Source organism: Chiloscyllium plagiosum, chromosome 25 (genome assembly GCF_004010195.1).
Source record: "Chiloscyllium plagiosum isolate BGI_BamShark_2017 chromosome 25, ASM401019v2, whole genome shotgun sequence".
Taxonomy (NCBI): Eukaryota; Metazoa; Chordata; class Chondrichthyes; order Orectolobiformes; family Hemiscylliidae; genus Chiloscyllium; species Chiloscyllium plagiosum.
Window position 1 is genome coordinate 47,534,008 of NC_057734.1, and position 22,908 is coordinate 47,556,915.

Below are 22,908 nucleotides of genomic sequence, written 5' to 3' on the forward strand. Positions count from 1 at the left end.
GTCAACTCGTAGGCACATTTTCAATTAGCAATCTCCTGCATAAGTTTGCTCAATATCCGAGCGTCCACTGCACCCTGGGGTAATGAATTCCACACATTCTTGACCCTTTGAGAGAAATAATTTCTCCTCATTCTGTTTAAATCTGTTTTGTAGTGAAATGCCAGGTTGTGTTGGCTGTAGCTGTGTGTTGTTCCTTGTGGTTCTGTTTGTAGTTCCATTTGATGAATGATTGTGGGTATTGGAGATATCACTGTCACCTCATCTCTGCTTTGATCAATGCTATCTATTGAGATGACTATGTACTGTAACTGCCTGCACCCTTGTACTCAATGTTCCTTTTCCCTTTACCTCCAGGGCCCTAATTCTGAGTGACCGTGATTCCTTTCAGCAGCACCTTGATCTTTGTAGTATCCACATCTTCCAATCAGAAACTGGAATGAGCTCATAGTGAAGTGATTTTTGGCTCCTGATTGTTAACAGAGTCAGGCAACGCCCTGTACAATACGTCGATTATAAGTTGAGTGTTGGGACTCTCCTGCCTGTGGATCTGATCGGAACTTCAAGCAACCATTTCGACTTCATCTCCAACCCAGCTCCAGCTCCTTCCTTCAGCACCAACCACACTTGCTAAATGAGGAAAAGGGCAAAGTTCATTGAGCAATAAAACTCCCATCAATCCAACCACAGCCGATTCCGACACGAGGTAAGGGAAACCCCAGCAGTGGAGAGTTTTGGGATCCATCGATTTTAAAGGCGCCTATTTCTCCCAAGCATATTACACTTGCCATATTATGTTCATCATTTCAGATATGGTAATGTGCCTCAAAATAACTGTCATATTGAAGATTTGAGTGAATAGCTGTTGTCTGATTCTGCTTTGTCCCGTAGAGCTATCACGTGCTGAGGGCTTGCATTGAATGTCTCTGCGTGCACAGACTGTATCCTTTCTGTCCTGAGTAACATGCATTGGTGAAAATCAAACATTCTTGTTTTTTTTCCCTCTCTGACCAGAAGCTTGGCAGCCGTGTTCTGGCGATTTGGAAATTATCCCCCACAGGTGCTTGTGCAAATGGAAGGAAATAATTGGCGAATTATTTTATTTAAATTCTCAACCAGGACTCTGTCACTAATTGTCTTGCTTCAACCACTGTAGCAAATACAGCCTCTTCACATTGAATTTTCCTCACTTGTGCTGTGCTTTTGAAATTTCCATTTTTGCAAATACTTTAATAGTTTTACCTTGAATGATATCGCCACTCGTAGCATTCCATGTCTAAATACTCTATTTACTTCACCCTTGTATCTTTAACTAGGAAACTCCTGACTCTGTCACTCTGTTACTGACTCCTCATCCAGTGTAACAGTCCCTCTTCCGCTCTTAGCCAGTGCTGCATGGTTCACACCGCATAGCTCCTGCTGTTCACACTCTACTTTAGGTCTCTGCGAAATAGATTATTGCCTGCAAATTTGCTGATCATACAAAGCCAGCTGGGAATGTAGACTGCAGAGGATACAAAGACACTGCAAAGAGGGTGAACAACACGATGACGGGTGAAATGCAACTTGAAGGTGTGTGTGTTAGGTCAGAAACACAGAATAAATTGGAAAAGTTGTGTAGTTTGATGTTCAGGGAGACTTGGACATACTTGTATCAGGAGCACTGAGTTAACGTGCAGGAATGTTCCGAAGTCGAACTTCAGATCGAGTGGACCTGAGTACAAGAACTGAGAAGTCTTTCAATACAATTCTGTCGGATGTGATGAGAACACAGTGCCTCGTGTTGTTCTCCATATCTCAAAGTGAATGCACTGACACTGGAGACTTTGTGGCAGCATCCCAGCCCCTGAGTTCCCAGTGTCGGTCTTAAGCACTGAGGAAAGAATCTTCATAACATGGACAGACAAGGGGACACCACCTGTAAATGCTTCCAGCTTACACCAGGCTGGCAGAGAGGGAGAGGTGCCTGTTTGTCCCATGGTTGGTGCTGCTTGTGGCTTACACTCAAACATACATGTTGCAGTCCTATGTTGTCATGGCAACTCAGGCTCCTGTAGCTGTAATGTACTTGTGTTAAAGGTGCTGTACAAAAGGCTCAATAGACAGGTCCCTGTGGTGAGAGGTTTAAATTATGATGTGAGTCTGACTTTCCTGGGCCAGTTTAAAAGCATGAGGGAGCATCAAATTGGGAGAGATAACCATTGAACAATATGTTGAGGGTTCAACCAAGGATTTTGGATCTGGTGATGTGTTATGAGGCAGGTTTAAAAAATGGCCTCAGCTGAAAAGATTCTCTAGGATACAGTGACCATAACATGCGTTCAGTTTGGGAAACTTCGGGCAGAAGCCAAGGTGTTAAACTTGAATAGGGGTAATTGAGGGCAGAGCTGGCTAGAGGGGACTGGGAAAACTGTTCAGCATTTTCAGCATTGCTGCATGCAACTAAAGGATTGGTGCTGGGGCGAGCTACTTAGGAACATACCTTACAGATTTGGATGAGAGGAGTGATTCACTGTGATCTGATTTGCGGATGACCCAAAAATAAGGAAGGAGGCATGTTCTGCTGACAGTCTGCAGAGGATTGTAGACAGGGTAACTGAGTGGGCAAAATCTTGATAGAATATCATGTGGGGAAAATGTACCCTTTGGCAGGAAGGGTACATACTGTTGCACCTCAGCCACGTCTTGTACAAATTCAGCATCAATTCTACGCCCTCGTATTCGATATCCCTCTGTGTAAGATCAAGAATAGCCAAGGTCTTTTCCCCAGGATAGTGGAATCCGAAACCAGAGAGCATAGGTTTAAGGTGCGAAAGGAAAGATTTAAAGGGGAATTAAGGGGCAGTTGTTTCATAATGAGGGTGTATGGAATGAGCTGCCAGAAGAAGTGGTGGAGACTGGTACAATTACAATATTTTAAACGGTGTCTGGATATGTATATGAGTATAGCAAGGGTTTAGAGGGATGTGGGCCAAATGCTGGCAAACGGGCATAGATTAATGTAGGATATCTAGTTGGCATGGGCGAGTTGGACTGAAGGGTCAATTTCTGTGGTTATACAACTCTCGGACTCTAACTCCAATCCCATTATAGCCTCTCCACTTGTATGCCGTGCCCTCTGACAGCTACTTACAAATCCACCTCATCACCTCCCTCTCCCTCTTTCTGTTCCAGTAAAGAAATGAGAATCTCTTGTTGTGGAACTGCGCAACGTGGAGGTACAGTCTGTTTTCTGGCAAGTCAGCTTCTTGCATTGAGCGTCTCCTACCTGCCCGCGTTTAGGTTTGACCCCCAACATCTAGCTCCTGGGAGAAGCTTTGTTGGAAGCAGTCCCAGAACTGTCACACTGCACAAGGAAGCCATTTGACCCAGTGAGGATTTAGATCAGAGTGGTGCTGGAAAAGCACAGCAGGCCAGGCAGCATCCGAGGAGCAGGAAACCCAGTGAGTTAGTACAAGAGCAGCTTGGCCCATTCCCGTTGTCCTATATTTCTTTATTGTTGTAAATTTGCTTGGCAAATTCCCTTTGGATCATCCTGACAGAACTTACCTCAAGCTAGTATGTTTTAGATGCTGCCTGATGTGTGTGTTTAAATAAAAACTAATTCCCCTCACAGTTTCTTCTCCTGTTCCCTTTAAATTAGTGCCCTTTGGTTTTCAACGTTCTCCCAATAGCACCAGCTTCCCTCATATATGTTTCATAATTTTCAAATAATTTAAATCTCTCTCAACTATTCCTGTCCAAGGACAGCAATCTGAACTCTTGCAGTCAGTGCTTCCCACAGCTTTTCCTGCTGGGACTTTGTTCCCAATCTTGTGTGCCCTCACAGTGGGGAAGAGCTGGGTGAGAATGGTGGTGGTGTTGAGAGATCTGTGCCAGCCTTTACCCCAGAGTTTTACTTGGACGGTTATGGGACCCCACTCACCCACCTTTTACAGTTTTCACAATCTTTCTGATCTCTTGTGTTCATGGATGTAGGTTTGCTCGCTGAGCTGGAAGGTTCATTTTCAGACGTTTCGTCACTGTACTCTGTAACATCTTCAGTGAGCCTCCAGATGAAGCACTGGTGGTGTAGCCCACTTTCTCTTTATATGTTGAGGTTTCCTTTGGTTGGTGATGTCATTTCCTGTTCTTTTTCATAGGGGGTGGCAAATGAGATCCAAGTCCATGTGTTTGTTGATAGAGTTCGGGTTGGAGTGCCATGCTTTGAAGAATTCTCATGCATGTCTCTGTTTGGCTTGTCCTAGGATGGATGTGTTGTCCAGTTGAACTGGTGTCATTCCTTATCTGTCTGTAAGGAGTGGGTCATGTGTTTAGTTCTGGGGTTGCCATTGACCAGAATCTATGCCAACCATATGTGACTCAAGCCGGTCAGAGCAATTTCAGCAATGAGTAACTCCCCTCCTTCCTCCCCAAAGCCTGACAATCTACAAGGGACAAGACAGGAGTGAGATGGATTACTCCCCACTTGCATGGATGGAGGCTGCTCCAACAACACAGGAAGCTTGACACCATCCAGGACAAAGCAGCCTGCTTGATTGGCACCACATCCACAAGTGTCCACTCTCTCCTCCACTGATGCTCAGTAGCAGCAGTGTGTACTAGCTACAGCGTGCACTGCATAAAAGTTTAGCATTTTCCAAACCCAAGACAACTTCCATCTCGAAGGATGAGCAGTGGATGCTTGGGAACACCACTTGGTGCAAGTTCCCCTCCAAGACACTCTGTTCCTTCACTGTCGCTGGGTCAAAATCCTCGAATCCCCTCCCTGAGGGCATTGTGGGTTAACCCCCAGCAGGTGGACTGCAGCGGTTCCAGAAAGCAGGTCACCCCCCACCTTCTCAATGGAGCATCGAGGGACGGGCACTCAATGCTGACCCAGCCAATGACAGCTGTGTCTGGTAAATATATTAAAGTTTTTCTTTAGTTTATTTGCCTCTTCCCACCCTTTCTGTGCCTTATTCTTCCTTGCTAATGTTGTATTCAGATTCCCATCTCCCAAGCCAAGTGGATTAAAGCTTTCCCAATGGGCACTATCAAACTGCCCAATGAGGACAGTGGACTGCACTCCCGGCCTGTCCTTAACTCCCCTCTGTCACCAGTTCCACTGCGTCAGGAATCTGCAGCCCTTGTACCTGCAGACCAGGTTCTCCAACCCCACACTCATCTACTTTGTCCCCTGAATTTCCAGTCGGGACACAGTTCCCATTTCATTCCTGATCCCTGACCACTGCTAGCTGTGATGTGTGTCAGTATGGGTGGTGCTGGATTGCGCCGTGCGCGCTGTAAGTTTTCCTCCCTCTGTGCTATCTGCTGTAAGTGTTCAATGTACACACCACTCGAAGTTGGCTGCTTTTGTTTATTATTGAGCTGGTTTGTGGGCTGCTGGTCAGTCTGCAACTGGAGCTGTGTTCACCTCTGCACATCACCCTTTTGAGGAACGACGTCAGGGCTTTCGAGGGGGCTCAGCGGAGTTAACCAGAAACACAATGCAGACGTCCTGTTCTGTGGGGAGACCAGAAAAGCAGTACCTCCTTAGAGCACAGAACGTGCAGAGACTTAATAGAGGGGTTCAAAATAAAACTGTGTTCTGATGGAGTAAATGATTTGTGCAGGCAGTAAACTTGATGAGCAGGAAAAGGCCATTTGGCCCGTCAAGCCTACCTTGCCTTCAGTAGTTGACCTGATCGTGACCTTTCCTGCCTGTTTTCTCCCCATGACCTTTTACTCCCTCGCCAATCACAAATCTATCTAAATCAGCCCTGAATGTACTTGATGATTCAGTCTCCACTGCACTCAGACCGAGAAATCCAGTGTCTTAGCAGCCTTTGAAAAGAAATTCCTTCTTAAATGGGAAGTTTTTTTTTTAAATTGCCCTCACTCTCGGTTGTCCTTTTGAGAGAAACAGTTTATCAGCCTCCGAATCCTGTCCTTCACTAAGATCAGCTCTCTCAGTTCCAATCGGTTTCCATGTCCCGACATAATTCTGTGTTGCACCCGTGTGCTAACTTTGAGTTTGGGTTATGAGGTCCCCCAGACCTGCCATGCCACACAGCTCTCTGCAGTCTCTCTCCGTTTCGTTCATGGCCCCAATCTTCCGTGGAGCATCAGTCATCATCAGTGTCACTCCACTCCTCCTTTTGCCTGTCATCCCCCGGTTGGATCTTGAGACCCCTGCATTGGCTGCGTGATGTGGAATGATTGAGACGTTTGCCAGCCCTAAAGCAGCCCGTTTACACGGACTCTGCTTCCTAGAGGCTCACTGATCTTCTATCATGCTAAAATGCGCCCCCCCCTTGGGCTGTAACCTTTTATGTAGCATCTTACCAAATGTCTTTAGGGAATCCAAATAGACTACACCGACTGGATCCCTGCTATCCACCCTGCTTGTTCATCCTAAAAAGCATCTAAATTTGTCAAACAAAAGTTTCTATTGATTTAAAAACAGTGTTGACTCTGCCTGAGTATGTTATGATCTCAGGAGAAAGTGAGGACTGCAGATGCTGGAGATCAGAGCTGAAAATCGTGTTGATGGAAAAGCGCAGCAGGTCAGGCAGCATCAAAGGAGCAGGAGAATCGACGTTTCGGGCATGAGCCTGATTCCTGAAGAAGGGCTTATGCCCGAAACGTCGATTCTCCTGCTTCTTGGATGCTGCCTGACCTGCTGCGCTTTTCCAGCAACACATTTTTTTCAGCTATGTTATGATCTTCTCAACATCTCACCATTCCCTCTTTAATAGTGTGTGCTAGTGTCTCCCCGGTGCCAGTTATGACACTCACTCGTCTGTGATTTCTGCCTCTTTTTTTTTAAAAGAGTCACTACACTTGCATTTCTCCAATTTACTGGGTCTCCAGAATTTCAGGACTTGTGGGAAGATTCCAAGTATTATCCGCTATCTCTGCAGACATGTTCAAACCCCCTGATCTCGGTGTTGGGTGTCGGGGACCTATTGGATCTCCGAGTCATTACTTTTTCTAGAGTGGTTGCTTTAAGTTCTTCCTTTCTCCCCTCTTGGTTTTATGCTGTTCCGAGGATCCTTATTGATTCTTCTACCATGAAAATTGAAAAATACTTAACACCGTTTAACACTACTCAACGTTTCATTGTTTGCCATTATTAATTCCCAGTCTCTCTCTCTCTCTCTCTCTCTCTCTTTCTTTCTCTCTTTCTCTCTTTCTTTCTTTCTCTCTTTCTCTCTTTCTCTCTTTCTCTCTTTCTCTCTTTCTCTCTTTCTCTCTTTCTCTCTTTCTCTCTTCCTCTACCAATAAAAGCCAGTACGCCATATGCCTTCCTCACCGCACTATTTACCTGGGTGGCAACTTTTCCCTTTCCTTTTTTCCTTCCTTCCTTCCCTTTCCTTTTTTCCTTCCTTCCTTCCCTTTCCTTTTTTCCTTCCTTCCTTCCCTTTCCTTTTTTCCTTCCTTCCTTCCCTTTCCTTTTTTCCTTCCTTCCTTCCCTTTCCTTTTTTCCTTCCTTCCTTCCCTTTCCTTTTTTCCTTCCTTCCTTCCCTTTCCTTTTTTCCTTCCTTCCTTCCCTTTCCTTTTTTCCTTCCTTCCTTCCCTTTCCTTTTTTCCTTCCTTCCTTCCCTTTCCTTTTTTCCTTCCTTCCTTCCCTTTCCTTTTTTCCTTCCTTCCTTCCCTTTCCTTTTTTCCTTCCTTCCTTCCCTTTCCTTTTTTCCTTCCTTCCTTCCCTTTCCTTTTTTCCTTCCTTCCTTCCCTTTCCTTTTTTCCTTTTCCTTTTTATATGCTTCAAAAAAAATCTGTTTTCTTTTATTTCTCCCATGCACTAATATTTTCCTTGCTGGTTCCCAAACTTTGATCTTTTCACTGACTAATCATATATCATGCACATTTTCTCTGTTTGATAGTTTAGAGCTGATGGGTATGTCCTTTTCTGTGTTGTTTTCTTCATTGAAATATATATATATTAGAGGGTTATGGACTATCTCCATAAATGTATGCCTTTGGTTCCATCCCCTAACCTTTTAATGTCTGTTCCCAGTCTGCTTTAGCCAGCCCTTTCACTCTGACTCTTTCCGTAAATGCTTCCAGACCTGCTGAGATTCTCCAGCAATTTTTGTTTTTCAGTCTTTCTTTCTTTCTTAATGGTTAATACGTCACATTTCCTTACTTGAGCTATCTGTTCATTTTTTTGCCCTTTATATACACGAGGCTGAGACTGTTATCCAACTCGGAAACTGAAAGGTGAAATTCTAAATGTTATGATCACTGTTGCTTAAAGGATCCTTTACTATGGGTTAGTAATCCTGACTCATTACACATTGCCATGTCTAAAATAGCCTACTCCCGAGTTAGCACCATAGCATATGGCTCAAAGAAATTGTCCCAAATAATGTATCATCTTGGCTTTTATCTTCCAATTTGAATAATCAGAAAAGATGTTGCCAGGGTTGGAGGATTTGAGCTAAAGGGAGAGACTGAATAGGCTAGGGTTTTTTTCCCTGGGGTGACAGAGGCTGAGGGGTGACCTTGTAGAGGTTTATAAAATCATGAGGGGCGTGGATAGGGTAAATAGACAGGGTATTTTCCCTGGAGTGGGTGAGTCCAGAACTAGAGGGCATAGGTTTAGGGTGAGAGGGGAAAGATATAAAAGAGACCCAAGGGGCAACCTTTTCATGCAGAGGGTGGTATGTGTATGGAATGAGCTGCCAGAGGATGTGGTGGAGGCTGGTACAATGGCAACATTTATGAGGCATATGGATGGGTCTTTGAATAGGAAGGATTTGGAGGGATATGGGCCGGGTGCTGGCAGGTGGGACTAGATTGGGTTGGGATATCTGGTCAGCATGGACAGGTTGGACCGAAGGGTCTATTTCCATGCTGTACATCTCTATGACTCTGACTCTATAAAAACCATGAAGAGTTATTGTATTGTCTTTCCTAGAAGCCCCTGTTTCTAAAAAAAAACAAGTTGTTTGTTTTACATCGTAGCTAATATTAGCTGGTCCAAAAGCTACTCCAATAGTCTTATGGGACTTATTTTTCATTGCTATTTTCATTTGCTATTTTTCACCTCCAGTCTCTACCTTTTTCACTCTTCTGAACAAAAGTCACCCCTTGGTAATACTGTCCCTTAATAACAGCTCATCCACCCATCCAGTCCTCTGCAATTCCGTATACCTCTGAATATTCCAGTCACACCTTTGATCACCTTGCAGCCACGTTTCTGAAGAAGGGTCACCGGACCCGAAACATGAATTCTGATTCTCTCCGTAGAAGCTTCCAGACCTGCTGAGATTCTCCAGCAATTTTTGTTTTTCAGTCTTTCTTTTTAATGGTTAATCTGTCACATTTCCTTACTTGAGCTATCCGTTCATTTTGTTTGTCATAAATCTCGCTCTCACCCTCATAGAGTCATATTTACATCCAGCACTGAAACAGACCCTTCGGCCCAACTCGTCAATGCTGACCAGGTTTCCTAAACTGAGCTAGTCCCATTTGCCTGTGTTCGGCCTATATCCTTCTAAACCTTGCCACGTACCTGTCCAAATGTCTTTTAAGTGTTGTTATAGTTGTACCCACCTCCATCATTTTCTCTGGTACCTCATTCCATGCTTGCACTACCCTTTGGGTGAGAAAATGTTTCCCCTCCAATCCCTTTGAAATCTTTCCCTTCTCACTTTCAACGTATGCCCTTTAGTTTTGGATTCCCCGATGCCCCTGGGGAAAAGATCTCTGATATTTACCCTATCTGTGCCCCTTCTGATTTTACAAATCTCAGTAAGGTTACCCCTCAGCCTCCGATGCTCCAGTGAAAAGCATCCCAGCCTGTCCAACCTCTCCCTGTAGCTCAAACCCTCCAGTGTCATTAATCTTTTTTTTTTGCATCCTTTCCAGTTTAAGAACATCTTTCCTGTAGCATGGCGACCAGAATTGTACGCAGAGTTATGGTCTTACCAATGTCATGACATCCCAACTCCTGTACTCAATGCTGTGACTAATAAAGATAAGCATGCCAAAAGGCTTTTTCACTGCCCTGTCTACCTGTGACACCACTGCCAAAGAACTGTGTATCTGAACCCCTAGGTCTCCCTGTTTGGCACCGTTCCCCAGAGTCCTACCATTAACTGTGAAATTCCTGCCCTAGTTTGCCTTACCAACATGTAACACCTCACATTTATCAAAATTAAACCCCATCTGTCACTCCTCAACCCACGAGCACAATTCGTCAAGATCCCACTGATCAGTATGTGCTGTGAAGACAGACGTGGAAGCGAGGGAACTCCGAAATAAGCAGTGATATTGAAAAGAATCCACATTTCAGAAGAGGTGGTGCTGGAGGTCTTAAAACTTATAAAAGGCAGATAAATCCCCATTACCTGATCAAGTCTATTCCAGGACATTGTGGGAAGCGAGGGAAGAAATCGCTGGGCCCCGAGCAGAGACATCTATATCATCAACAGCCACCACTGAGGTGCCGGAAGATTGGAGAGTGGCAAATATTGTGCCATTCTTTAAGAAAGGCAGTAAGGAAATGCCAGGGAACTAAAGCCTGGCGAGCCTACACATCAGTGGTGGGTAAGTTGTTGGAGGGGATAACCTTTTTTCACTGTCCACTATACCACCAGTTTTGGTGGCATCTGCAAATTTACTAACTATGTCTTTTCATCTAAATTGTTTATATAAATGACAGACAAAAGTGGACCCAGCACCAATCCCTGTGGAACATCTCTGGTCGTGGAACATCTCTGGTCACAGACCACCAGTCTGAAAGACAACCCTCCACCACCACCTTCTGTCTCCTACTGTCTTGTCAATTTTATATCCAATTGGCAAGCTTACTCTGAATTCCATGTGATCTAATCTTAGTAACAATGCAATACCTTATCAAAGGCCTTGCTAAAATCATGGACACAACGTCCACCACTCTGCCTTCATAAATCTGTTTCATCATCTCTTCGAAACATTCAACCGAATTCAATCATGTACAGTAGATGCTGTCTCTATGTCCCCTCCAACAACATACCTACCACTGATATTTGGCTCGCCAGGCTATAGTTCCCTGGCATTTCCTTACTGCCTTTCTTAAAGAATGGCACAATATTTGCCACTCTCCAATCTTCCGGCACCTCATTTGGTGGCTGTCTCTGCTCGGGGCCCAGCGATTTCTTCCCTCGCTTCCCACAATATCCTGGAAGAGACTTGATCAGGTAATGGGGAATTATCTGTCTTTTTATAAGTTTTAAGACCTCCAGCACCACCTCTTCTGAAATGTGGACTCTTTTCAAGATCACTTCTTATTTCTGAGTTCCCTCACTTCCACGTCTGTTGTCACAGCACGTACTGATGAGGAAACTCCTTTAGAATCTCGCTTGTTTGCTGTGGTTCCGCAGATAGGTGACCTGATTGATTTTAAGGAACCCTATTCTCTTCCTTCTCCTTTTGCCCTTATCATGTAGAAGCTCTTACAATTCTCCTTAACCTTATTTGCCAGAGGTCTCATGCACCCTTTTTGCCTTCCTGGTTTCCCTCTGAAAGTATCCTCCTATTGCCCTTGTACTCCAGAGATTCACTCAGTCCCTGCTGTCTCTGCCTGATGTGTGGACCAGAACCTCAATACCTCAAGTCATCCAGTGTTCCCTCCTGCTCCTGCCAGCCTTACCCTCCATTCTCACGGGCGTATGAACTCGGAACTTTTATTCCCTGACGTTTGAAAGCCTCCCGCTTGCCAGGTGTCCCTTTGCCTACCAACAGCCCATACAATCAGCTTTTGTAAGTTCCTGTCTAACACCATCAAAATTGGCCTTATCGGCCAGTCTTACCCTTTTCCCTAACTATTGTAAAGCTAATAGGGTTATGGTCACTGGTCCTGAAGTGCTCCCTGACTGCACTTTCATCACGTATCTGTCTTATTTCCTAAGTGGAGGTCAAGTTTTGCCCCTTCTGTAGTCGGGCTATTTACAGATTGATTGTGAAAATCTTCTTGTCAACACTTAACAAATTTCTCTCCATCCAAGCCTTTAACGCTGTGGCAGTCCCAGTTGATATTCGGAACATTAAAATCCCTTCCTATTACAACCCTATTATTCTTTCAGCTGTCTCTCTATATATTTTCTCCTTGATTTCCAGCTGACTATTTGAGGGCCTGTAGTATAATCCCATCAAATTGATCACCCCCTTCTTATTTCTTAGTTCCACCCATATAACTTCACAAGACAATTCCCAAGGAATATCCTCCCCAAGTACAGCTGCTCATCAAAAATGCAACTTGCCCTCCCCCCCCCACCCCCCCCTTGCCTCCCCTTCTCACCTTCCTAAATCATAGAACATTGACCATTCCTGTCTGTTCCTCAGCTGTGTTTCTGTAATAACTATGATATCTCTGCCACATGTGCCCATCCACACTCCGAGTTCATAGAGTCCTACAGTACGGAGACAGACCCTTCAGCCCACACTGTTCCATGCCGACCAAAATGTCCATCCACGCTAACCCCATTTCCCTGCCCATATCCTTCCAAATTTTTCCTCTCCATGTACTTGTCCAAATGCCTTTTAAATGTTGTTCATGTACCTGCCTCAACCACATGCGTACCACCTTCTGTATAAAAAAGTTGCCCCTCAGGTTCCCTCTTATTCTCTCCCCTCTAACCTTAAACTGATGCCCTCTTGTCCTTGATTTCCCCAACCCTGGGAAAAAGACTGAGTGCATTCACCTTATCCATGCCTGTCATAATCTTGTACACCTCTATAAGGATATCAGGCCCTTGAGCCTTGGAAACATCTTTGTAAATTTCTTTTGGACTCTTTCCAGTGTAATAGCATCCTTCCTACAGCGAGGTGACCAAAACTGAACACAATACTCCCATGTGCGGCCTTACCAAGGTTTTGTACAACTGCAGCATACTTCCCCAATTTGATCTGCCTCCCGCCCTGGATCTGTGGTCGGTGGGAGGATAAACCAGGCACATCCTCCCCCACTTCCCTCAATCCCTTGCATTTACCTCTCTGCAGCTGGCACTCCCATTTGAGTAAGGTGGGACTGTTTGTTGTGTGCGCAGTCTGGTATCTTGTCACCCCCACCCCTCAAAAAGAAAATCTCAGTTGGTTTGTCTGAGAGAGATCTTGGCTCTGTTCTGTGGGAGACTGCCCTGGCTCTGGATGCTGGAAGGTTGAATACTCGATTTGTGGGAGGAAGGGGAATGTGATGGGGACAGAAATGTGGGTAATCTGACAGATACGAGTGAGAGCTCTGTCAACAGCAGAGAGAGGAATTCATGTCAGAAATGTAATTTTGGAAGTATCATTGCCACAGAAACACTGGGAGAGGGGAATGGAGTCCTTGCAGGAGCTGCATGTGAGGAGGAGTAATTAAGGTAGCTGTGAGAGTTGGTGGGTTTGCAGTGGATGTATTCCAGGAAATGCCAGGGGATTCTTGTGGAGCAGTGGTAATGTCCATACCTCTGAGCCAGGAGGCCCAGGTTCAAGTCCCATCTCCTCCAGGCGTGTGCAATACCATCCCCAAGGAAAATATCTCTGTCCCCATTTCCAGGGAGAGAAGGCAGGAAAGGTAAAGTTCTGTGATGGACCAGGTGGAAATTGAATGTAGAATGACATTTTAGTTTTGCAGTTTGCTCTCGTGTTTGCCCTAAATTCTTCAGGACCTACCGTCGCTATTTCTGACGTCATTGTCGTCCTAGTTGTCTCTTCCCCTCACAGGCTCAGTAATGAATGAGGCTGATTGGACAGAGCCTATCCTTGGTGTTTGTGTTAATTTAGCCCGTGCAGTGAGAGGAAGGGGCTGATTGTGGTCCTGCCTGGGCTGGAGAGGACAGAGTGGCTGAAATCGGTTGAGTGACTGATAGTGAGGATCTGCCTCTAAGTGAGGATCCGGCTGAGGGGTGCAGCGTTCCCCATAAACGTTGAGACTGATAGCTGAGTCAGCTGTCTCTCTGGGATGCTGTTCTTGAGGAAGGGACAGTTTTTTTTTTCCTTTTCTGTGAATTATCCATGCTCAGTGCCCAGGATATGGAGTGATTTTCTTCTGTGCAAGTGGGGAGGAGAGGAAAAGAGATGGCAAGAAACTGGCAGCTTCATCTATGTTGAGTCACAGCGATTGAAGCAAGATTGTGGGCGGCACGGTGGCACAGTGGTTAGCACTGCTGCCTCGCAGCGCCAGAGACCCGGGTTCAATTCCCGCCTCAGGCGACTGACTGTGTGGAGTTTGCACGTTCTCCCCGTGTCTGCGTGGGTTTCCTCCGGGTGCTCCGGTTTCCTCCCACAGTCCAAAGATGTGCAGGTCAGGGTGAATTGGCCATGCTAAATTGCCCGTAGTGTTAGGTAAGGGGTAAATGTAGGGGTATGGGTGGGTTACGCTTCGGCGGGTCGGTGTGGACTTGTTGGGCCGAAGGGCCTGTTTCCACACTGTAATCTAATCTAATCTAAAGATGGATTGTTTATTGTGTGCACCGTCTGGTGTCCTTCCAAATAACTTCTCAAAAAGAAATCTCAAATCAGTTTTCCAGTTTATCTCAAGGAGATCCTGATTTATTCCTGTGGGAGTCTGTTTAACCTGTCGCTGTAGAAACTGGGAGGCTGAATATTCATTCTGCAAATCTCGAACATATAATTTCAGACTCTCCACTGAATGTGAGAGTTGCCTGGGTTTGTGTTTAGCTCACTCAGTTCTGTTTTTATGCACACGTGCACACACAGGCATAGGCACATGCACATGTGCAGAGAGGCGCACGTGCGTGCAGGCCGCCACTCTGAAAGTGATTGCTCTGCAGCTTTCACTGCCCCTGTGGAAGTCTCAGAACCTCAGCGGTGAGTGAGAAAAATGTGGTGTGTCGCGCAGCCTTGGTTGCAAACTAGTAGCAGGAGGAGGTCACTTGAGCCTGCTCCACTCCCCTACGGTCATCACTGATCGTCCAACTCCTGGGTTGTGTCCCCTGTTGCTCTGAAAAGATTGCAAAGTGGGCGAGGGTTATGGGATATCGATATGAACCTGAGGCATTACAGAGGAAGATGATCATGCTCTGTTGATGGAGATCCACATTAAACACAATCAGTGTGAACTCCATTTCATATTATTTCAGGGATCAGCTTCTCCTTTTTAGATTTTAATTAGCTTACATTACAGTCTGGAAACAGGCCCTTCGGCCCAACAAGTCCACACCGACCCGCCGAAGCGCAACCCACCCATGCCCCTACATTTACCGCTTACCTAACACTACGGACAATTTAGCATGGCCAATTCACCTGACCTGCACATCTTTGGACTGTGGGAGGAAACCGGAGCACCCGGAAGAAACCCACGCAGACACGGGGAGAACGTGCAAACTCCACACAGTCCCGCCTGAGGCGGGAATTGAACCCGGGTCTCTGGTGCTGTGAGGCAGCAGTGCTAACCACTGTGCCACCGTGCCGCCCACGTGTGTTCTTTTGCTTTTTTTTGCGTGTGTTCTGAGGCTGGGGATGCCTTTTGGGTGTGTGCAGGATGGGGTTCCCCTTTAAATGCCCCCCATGAAATTAAGTTGCATTGTGAAATTTCTCACTGGATGCCAATGTTGCTGGTGAGGCCAGTGTTTGTTGCCTATCTCTAACAGACCTGGAAAAGTGGCTTTGAGCTATCTTCCTGAACACCTGTTGTATACTGTGTACGTACGCCCACAATGCTATTAAGGAGGGGGTTCAGTGATATATTTCCGAAACAGTGTGGTGAGTGACTTAGAATTTGAACACGCTGGTGTTCCCATGTATCTATGCCCTTGTCCTTCTAGATGGAAGTGGCCATGGGTTTGGAAGGTTCTGGCTAAGGATCTTTGGTGAATTCCTGCAGTGCATCTTGTAGGCGGAACACACCGCTGCTACTGAGCGTTGGTGCTGGAGGGAGTGGGTGGGTATGTGGTGCCAGTCAAGCAGCTGCTTTCTCCTGGATGGTGTCAAGCTGCTTGTGTGTCGGTGGAACTGCCCCTCATCCAGGCTGACGTGCCTTGTCGATATTTCCAACCTCTGACCTGCTATTGCAATCACAGTATTTATAAGGCGAGCCTCGATCAATTTCTGGTCAACGGTAAGCCCTATGCAGATAAGAACGTTAGTAAAGGGGAGCAGGATTAGGACACACAGCCACCCAAGCCTGCCCCAGCTATTCAACAAGTTCATGGTTAATCTGCACTAGGCCTCAACTCCCCTTTTGTGTAAGCTCCGCATAGATGTCAACTGCGAGATTTCAAACATCTATCTCCCTCCTCTTTCAATACTTTGTGATCCAACCCTTCAGCTCTATGCCATTGCATGTCAGAGTGTGTCGGTTGAATTCTCTCTTGTTGGAAATGGTCATTGCCTGGCACTTGTGTGACAGACAACATTTGCACCACCCATCAGCACCAACCTGAATATTGTCCTCATCTTGTTTCATTTGAACGTGGACTGTTTCAGGATCTGCGGAGTCTGGAATGGTGCTGAACATGGTGCAATTGTTGATGAACATTCACGGTCCATCCTTCTGATGGGCAGGAGGTCATTGATGAAGCAGCTGAAGGTGGTTGGACCAAGGAACTAGGGCTCTTGTGGCACAGTAGTAGTGTCCCCACTCTGAACCAAGAGTACAATCTGGCCTGCTCCAGTGTTCTGCTGTAACCCCTTTAACCAGGTTGAAGGCAAATATCTACGTTGAGATGTCCTTGGAAGGAGATGATTGACCTCCAACGACCTCCCTCCTTTGTGGTGGGCCTGACTCCAACCAGCAAAGGTTCACTCCTGATCCTTGCTGCCTCTCCTGTTGCTTGAGCTGCTTGGTGCTGCTCTCAAGGACAGTGACTCGCTCACACTCGCGATCGGTCTCTCTCCTGTTCATTCTCCTCTCCCCTTTTCGTATTGTCCATGTTTAGTCCAAGATTGTGTTGAGGTTGAGATGTGTGTGTGTGTTCATGCTTAAAGCCGCACAGAGTATCAGTGAGCAGGTTACTGCTCAGCAAGTGCTGCCTGCCTGTACCACCTTATCCATCACTTTCATGGTCGTAAGTGGACCACTTGGTTGATAAGTGGTTGCTTTGGCATTGTCTTACTTTTTATAGACAGAGCATGCACCCTGCAGGGTCGAGGGAAAGGGTACAGGGAATCCAGAGGAAATTTTAATCTGCATAGTAACCTCTCCAAACGTTTTTAGATTTGCTGTAAATTGGCAAGTTGTAATCTTTAATTCAACAATTGCATCCAAAACTTCTAAACGTTAGTGCTTTGTTGATTGATAGGATTTCTCTCATTTCTGGAGATGGTTCAGGAGCTAATTTTCAAGATTTTACATTCTCTGTATTCTACTTTGCTGTGCTAGTCCAAGGATAAATTTGCCATCCTGTATCTACGACAACCTGCTGGCTCCAGGATTTATCCTGAAGAAGGGCTTATGCCCGAAACGTCGATTCTCCTGTTCCCTAGATGCTGCCTGACCTGCTGCGCTTCTCCAGCAACACATTTCCATCTCTGATCTGCAGCATCTGCAGACCTCATTTTCTCTTCCAGGATTTATCTCCCAATTGTACACTGGTCTCTGGTTTAATTGCTTCCTCTGGCTTGCTTTGCGTATCTTGATGTTAGTTTTATTCCTGCAGATTGTGGGTGGGGACTGGACAGTGTTTCATTTATGAAGATAATGCAAATGTTTGGTGAAGACTCTGTGGGTTTACCAGAGTAAGTTGGGGCTGGTGGCCAGTGGAGAATTTTCATTTCAAATGGATGCTATTGATTTTTTTGTTGATTCTTCTCTTGCTTTCACGTTGCAAACCCCAAATAATAAATTTTAATTGTTTGTCGTCCTCACTTTGAAGCAGTTTGGTCTGTTTGGAGAACCCTCTGGAATCCAGTTACACAAGCAGTCGACGTTGCACAATCGTTCAAACAAAAAAACTTCAAGTGATGTTGTGTTTGTTGCCTGTTTCCCCTGACTCTGTGGGAGGGTTACTGCAAGTGCTCAGAGAGGAGAGGCACAGTGGATGAGACTGAGCATGTAGTTTCCCTGATCAACTGTGCGCATCGTTTCCTTAACAACCTAAAATCAGAAAATTCTGGAAGCACTCGGTGGAGAGTGAGTGGTGGGTGCCCTTTCATCAGGACTTGAAGACCGGAAACATTAACTCTGCTAATCTCCCCCTCCCACAGCTTCTGTCTGATTTGAACATTTCCAGCAATTTGCTTTGAGTTCGGAATTCCTTCGTCCGTGTTGTTTGCCTCTGTTCCCCCAACATAAAAGATTCCACTCTGATTTCACCAGACAGAATGATTGATCTGTGCGTGAGATAAAGCAGCCTCTGTGAGTGTGTGTGTGTATCCATCACCTGGCATTATATTATTTGAACTTGGAGTCATGTTTCCATCCCTGTCTTTCTATCAATGCACCATCCCAAATTAAAGACTGTTTGATGTCAAGCTAAACTTTAATGGGTCTACCCACCACCACTGAGGAGACGTCTCTGTATCCTCCCCTCTCCCACGAACATATTCAAATCAGGCTTCTGAATGATATCTGGTGGTTTCTAGTTCAAAGACTGCTCTTATGAGGCTGCATGTCGCTATTTCAGTATTGTCCTGCTTTAAGTGTTCAGCTTGGTCCAGTGCTGTCGCCTCCCGAGTGAAATGGCCCACACCTGAGGCCTTCTATTAGGCTGACACCCCAGCGTCGCCCTGTCAGAGTCAGTGTCTTTCAGATGAGACACGACTCCCAGTCCGCTCTCACTCTCCATCTCAAAGAGTGGGGGTTGAGGTGCTGGAGAAATTTTTTATTCTTCAGCGGAAGAAACCAAACGGTGTTGGTGGGAGATTTCTGTGTGCAAACACATGCCTGAAATGACAAGCAGTGCCTATGTTTCAGAAATATGTCTTTGGCTACAAAGAACTTTGGGGTGTCCTCTGTTTGCGGGGGGGCTTGGAAATATGAAACATTATTTTTCCCTTTATTCTTTTTCCAGTGCCATGGGTTTGAAGTTGCAGTGGGCCAGCAGATTGCCAGTGGACTACACCTATTGGAATGCAGCGCCTGTAAAAGACACATTGTCTTGTGAAGAGAAATTACATTGATTTTGTTTTTGGGGGAGAAGGGAAATATTTTCCTGCAACAAGTGGTTAGGTTTTTGGGTGCACTGCACTGACGTATGTTAGAGGAACGTACCATGAATCATAGAATCCCTACAGTGCAGATAGAGATCATTTGGTGCACTGACCCTCTGAACATCCCTGTGACCCTGCATTTCCCATGGCTTCACCCTCTGCCAGGCCGCACATCCCTGGGCAATTTAGTGTGGCCAGTCTTTGGACTGAGGGGGAAATCTGGAGGAAGCCCACGCAGTCACTGGGAGAATGTGCAAACTCCACACAGTCAGTCGCCTGAGCCTGGAATCAAACTCATGTTCCTGGTGCTGTGAGGCAGCCGTGCTAACTACTGAGCCACTGTGCCTATTAAGATAAACATCTGAAGAGAGCATTTGAAGGCTGTGAGAGAAAAGACGGGTGACTGGGACTAACTGGGTTTCTGTTGCAGACAGTTGGTTAGATAGCTGCTTTCTAAGCTGTACTGTGCTCTTACTGGCTCAGGTGGAATTATTGGTACGGTTAATTCTTCCAGTAATTCATTTGCTAACTTTATTGTGTCGCTCACCGATTTTTATTTTGGAAGTCTGATTGATTGTTTGAAGCATGAATGTATTTTGTGTATCTGCTTGAAGATGTTCAGGGTTTTCCCAGTTGACTGGAAACGTGGCGATTGGGGTAAGGTGGTTTGGGAAGGTGGCCGAGTTGGGGTGGATCCCTCAAGCGATGAGCTGAGTGCCAATCTGGTCTACTCTTCTCCTGCAGAGGAGGAGATGCCCTTTATCATACCAGTTCGTGTTTCCTCCACCAAGATTGGGAAAATGATAACGAGTCGTGAACATCTATCAGAAGCAGGAATAGTATCGGATTTACCCAGCCCAGGGATGTGTCAGGGGTTTGGGAGTGGGGGGTGGGGGGGAGAAGTGGGAAGGAAAGCGGATCATTGGATTAGCTGTGATGTCCTTTGGACGGATTGGCCAGGTTGTACTCTTACCCCTTGTAGTTTTGAGTTATGAGCCCCATCCTGCTGTTGAACTGGCCCCCTCCGTCACGTGTAACACTGAAATGAACTTTTAAGTTTCAGAGAAACTCTCGCTGCATCTTTGCAGAGAGAGAGAGAAATAGACTTAACATTTCAAATCCAAGGTGATTCTTCAGAATAGTTGTATCAGACTCACCGTGACACACACTTTCCGTAAATGTTGCTGTCAGACCTGCTGAATAACTCCAACGTTTTGATTTTTATTTACGATTTCCAGTGTCTGCAGCACTTGGCTTTTATTTTAAACAGGAATTAATATTTGTGGACCTTAGATTTAACCTACATATTAATTCTGTTCTTTGAAATGTGCCAGCCTTGTTGACTGTAAATTTTTCTTTCCTGTAGCTGACTGAACCAGGGTTCATGTTGAATGTTGCTGAAGAGCCCAGTGGATGTTGGCCGCCAGTGTCCAAATTTGGACCCCTAGCAGCGTGATTGGTTAGTTTTGATCTAATATCCGGAATCGTCATGTGCTGTATTTAAATGTAGTTGATTGCCAGGGTCATGGAATAGCGAGGACCAGCCGCGACTAAAGCAGACTCGATGGCCGTGTGCCCTAATTCTGCTCTTTTATCTTCTGGCCTTTCGGATTGGCTCTCGTTTCTCATCTTTTGAGAAACTTGTTGAGGGTCATTCAAGGATTTGGAGTAGATAAGGGGGCACCGGTTAATGTGGTGTATTTGGACTTTAAAACACTTTTTTGATGAGGGGTCATGAATGGGGTCATTGCCCAGGGTTAGGACATGTGGGTTCGATGTACTAGCATGGATTGAGGGTTGGTTAATGGACAGAAAACCAAACAGGAGTAATCAGATGTGCAAGTTGGCAGACCAAGATGGGGTACTTCGAGGATCAGAGCTTGGATCTGAGCCATTCACAATCAATATTAATAAAGGCAGTGTTATTTTATAAAGTTAGCTGGAGACGAAACTGAGGAGGACACAGAGTCTGCAGAGGCCTATTGACAGGTTAACTAGGTGGACAAAGACATGTCAGCTAGAGCGTCACTGGGAAGATATCTACACTGGAAGCAAAAACCAAAAAATAGCAAGAGGCAGGGAAATGATATTCAGAGGGAACCTGGGGTTATATGTAAATCATAAAGTTTTCACCCAGTGCAGCAACCACCTGGAAGTGAAGTTTTTGATCTTTGTTCCATTTTCTAAGAAAGAAAATGTCTCACTCTTATGTCGGATGAAAGGACAAAGCATTCAAGTGTTGTTTATGTTTTACTCAAGTCTCTTTCCAGTCTGTCTTCCCCTAATCTACCATTTTAACTTCTAGTTTCTTGCCCCGCCTCATTCCCCTTACTCCCCCCTCCCTTAAACACCAATAATATTTGGGTCCACCACACACTCTGGTAGTGAGATCCACATTCTCACCACTCCCTGTGACAGGATGTTCCTTCTGATTGGATTTCTTAGGGTCTATCCGATATTGATGGCCTCTCTTGATCCCCATAAGAGGAAACATTTCTTGATGTCCACTGTCAAGAACTTTCAGATCTTATGGACCTCTCTTAGATGTGCACACGCATGCATGAACTGTCTCTTTGAAAGAACAGATCTAGCCTGTCCCTGGCACTAAAAGGATTAAAGGGTATGGGCAGAAAGTGGGAGCTGTGATCAGGTATGGTCATGTTGAAAGGTGGAGCAGGCTTGAACAGCTGCTGCATCTATTTTCTGCGTTTGGAACCATTTTGTAAATCTTCCCTGTACCCTCTACGATGTGTCTCTATTCTCTTTCATTAAAGGTTTGTTACAGGTTTAGTATAACACCCTGTACTTTTCAATTCTATCCCTCTTGATGTAAATCTGAGTACCCAGTTTGCTTTCTCTTCCGGCCTTGCTAACCTGTGGCATTTGTGCAAGGTGATTGCTTTGTCTCAATGGGGTAGAGGTACAATCTCCTTCCAATGAATAAGTCACCTCTCTGTTCCTTCTACCTCCTGTTTGACTCTGATAAACTTGCAGAATGGCCAAGTAATTGGTGAATTTCATTCACCAATGTCCTCCTGTAACTTGTGCCTCTCCTCGGTATTGGCTATGTCCCCAGTTTGTTGTCATCTGCAAATGTCACACTTTGTGTTTTCGATTCCAGTGCCCAAACTGTGAATGAGAGTTGTGGACAGCAGTGATCCCATCACTGATCCCTGTGGAATACTACATCCCAACTTCTGCAACTCTCAATAATTACCCTTCGTTTACGTTTTCTGCTTCTGTCCTGAATCTAACCATCTCCTCGAGGCAGGAATCTACTCTAATCTCGTTTAGCATTTGCCAATAATTCCTCATTCTCTGAATTATTAATTAGCCTTTTTAAAAATCCCAATTAATGACATCTACATTATTATTGTCTTCTGTCTGATCAAGTTTTGGAGTTTTTTTTTAAATCAATGACTATTCATTATTGTGTTTAAAAAAAAAAATTAGTTACTCATCTCTCCTTTGTCAAAAGAAAAATAGGAGCTTTTAGTTCTCTTTAGCTGACTAATCTGTAATCTCCTTAACATGTTCTGACCCTCAAACCATAGGATTTTTCAGGTGTCCACCAGTCCTCTTTTTCTAACATTATTAACTGTTTGCAGTAACACCTCTGCAGGCTTTCCCCCACATTATTTTAACGTGTGGATAGATTTCATCTGGACTAGCCTCTCTCAAGTGTTTCTTTTATTCGATATATCTTTTTGTTTTTTTTTAAATGCACTTATCCCATTACTCATCTCATCTTCCAATGCCATGACTCTTTGTCCTATCTCCCTGGTAAATACTGAAGCAAAAATAATTTTCAGACGTTTGGAGGTCTCTGTCATTTTCAGGATATGA

The 22,908-nt window shown here is 45.2% G+C and overlaps 2 protein-coding genes across 6 annotated transcripts in view; one reads left to right on the forward strand and one right to left on the reverse strand.

The window, feature by feature from the left end:
- LOC122562427 (saxiphilin-like) overlaps positions 1-1,271 on the reverse strand; it is a 15,928-nt gene extending 14,657 nt beyond the window's left edge. Inside the window, exon 1 of the mRNA XM_043715283.1 lies at positions 1,240-1,271. Within this exon, the coding sequence (XP_043571218.1) occupies positions 1,240-1,271 (32 nt within the window). The remainder of the gene's footprint in view (positions 1-1,239) is intronic.
- The window catches only part of wu:fi75a02, an 80,598-nt gene continuing 58,039 nt past the window's right edge, over positions 350-22,908 (forward strand). For 3 of the 5 annotated variants that reach the window (XM_043716103.1, XM_043716105.1, XM_043716106.1), the window contains exons 1-2: positions 350-703; positions 20,429-20,521. The gene's annotated coding sequence lies outside the window, so the exon portion shown is untranslated. The remainder of the gene's footprint in view (positions 704-20,428; positions 20,522-22,908) is intronic. The other 2 variants (XM_043716104.1, XM_043716107.1) reach the window with 1 other exon arrangement.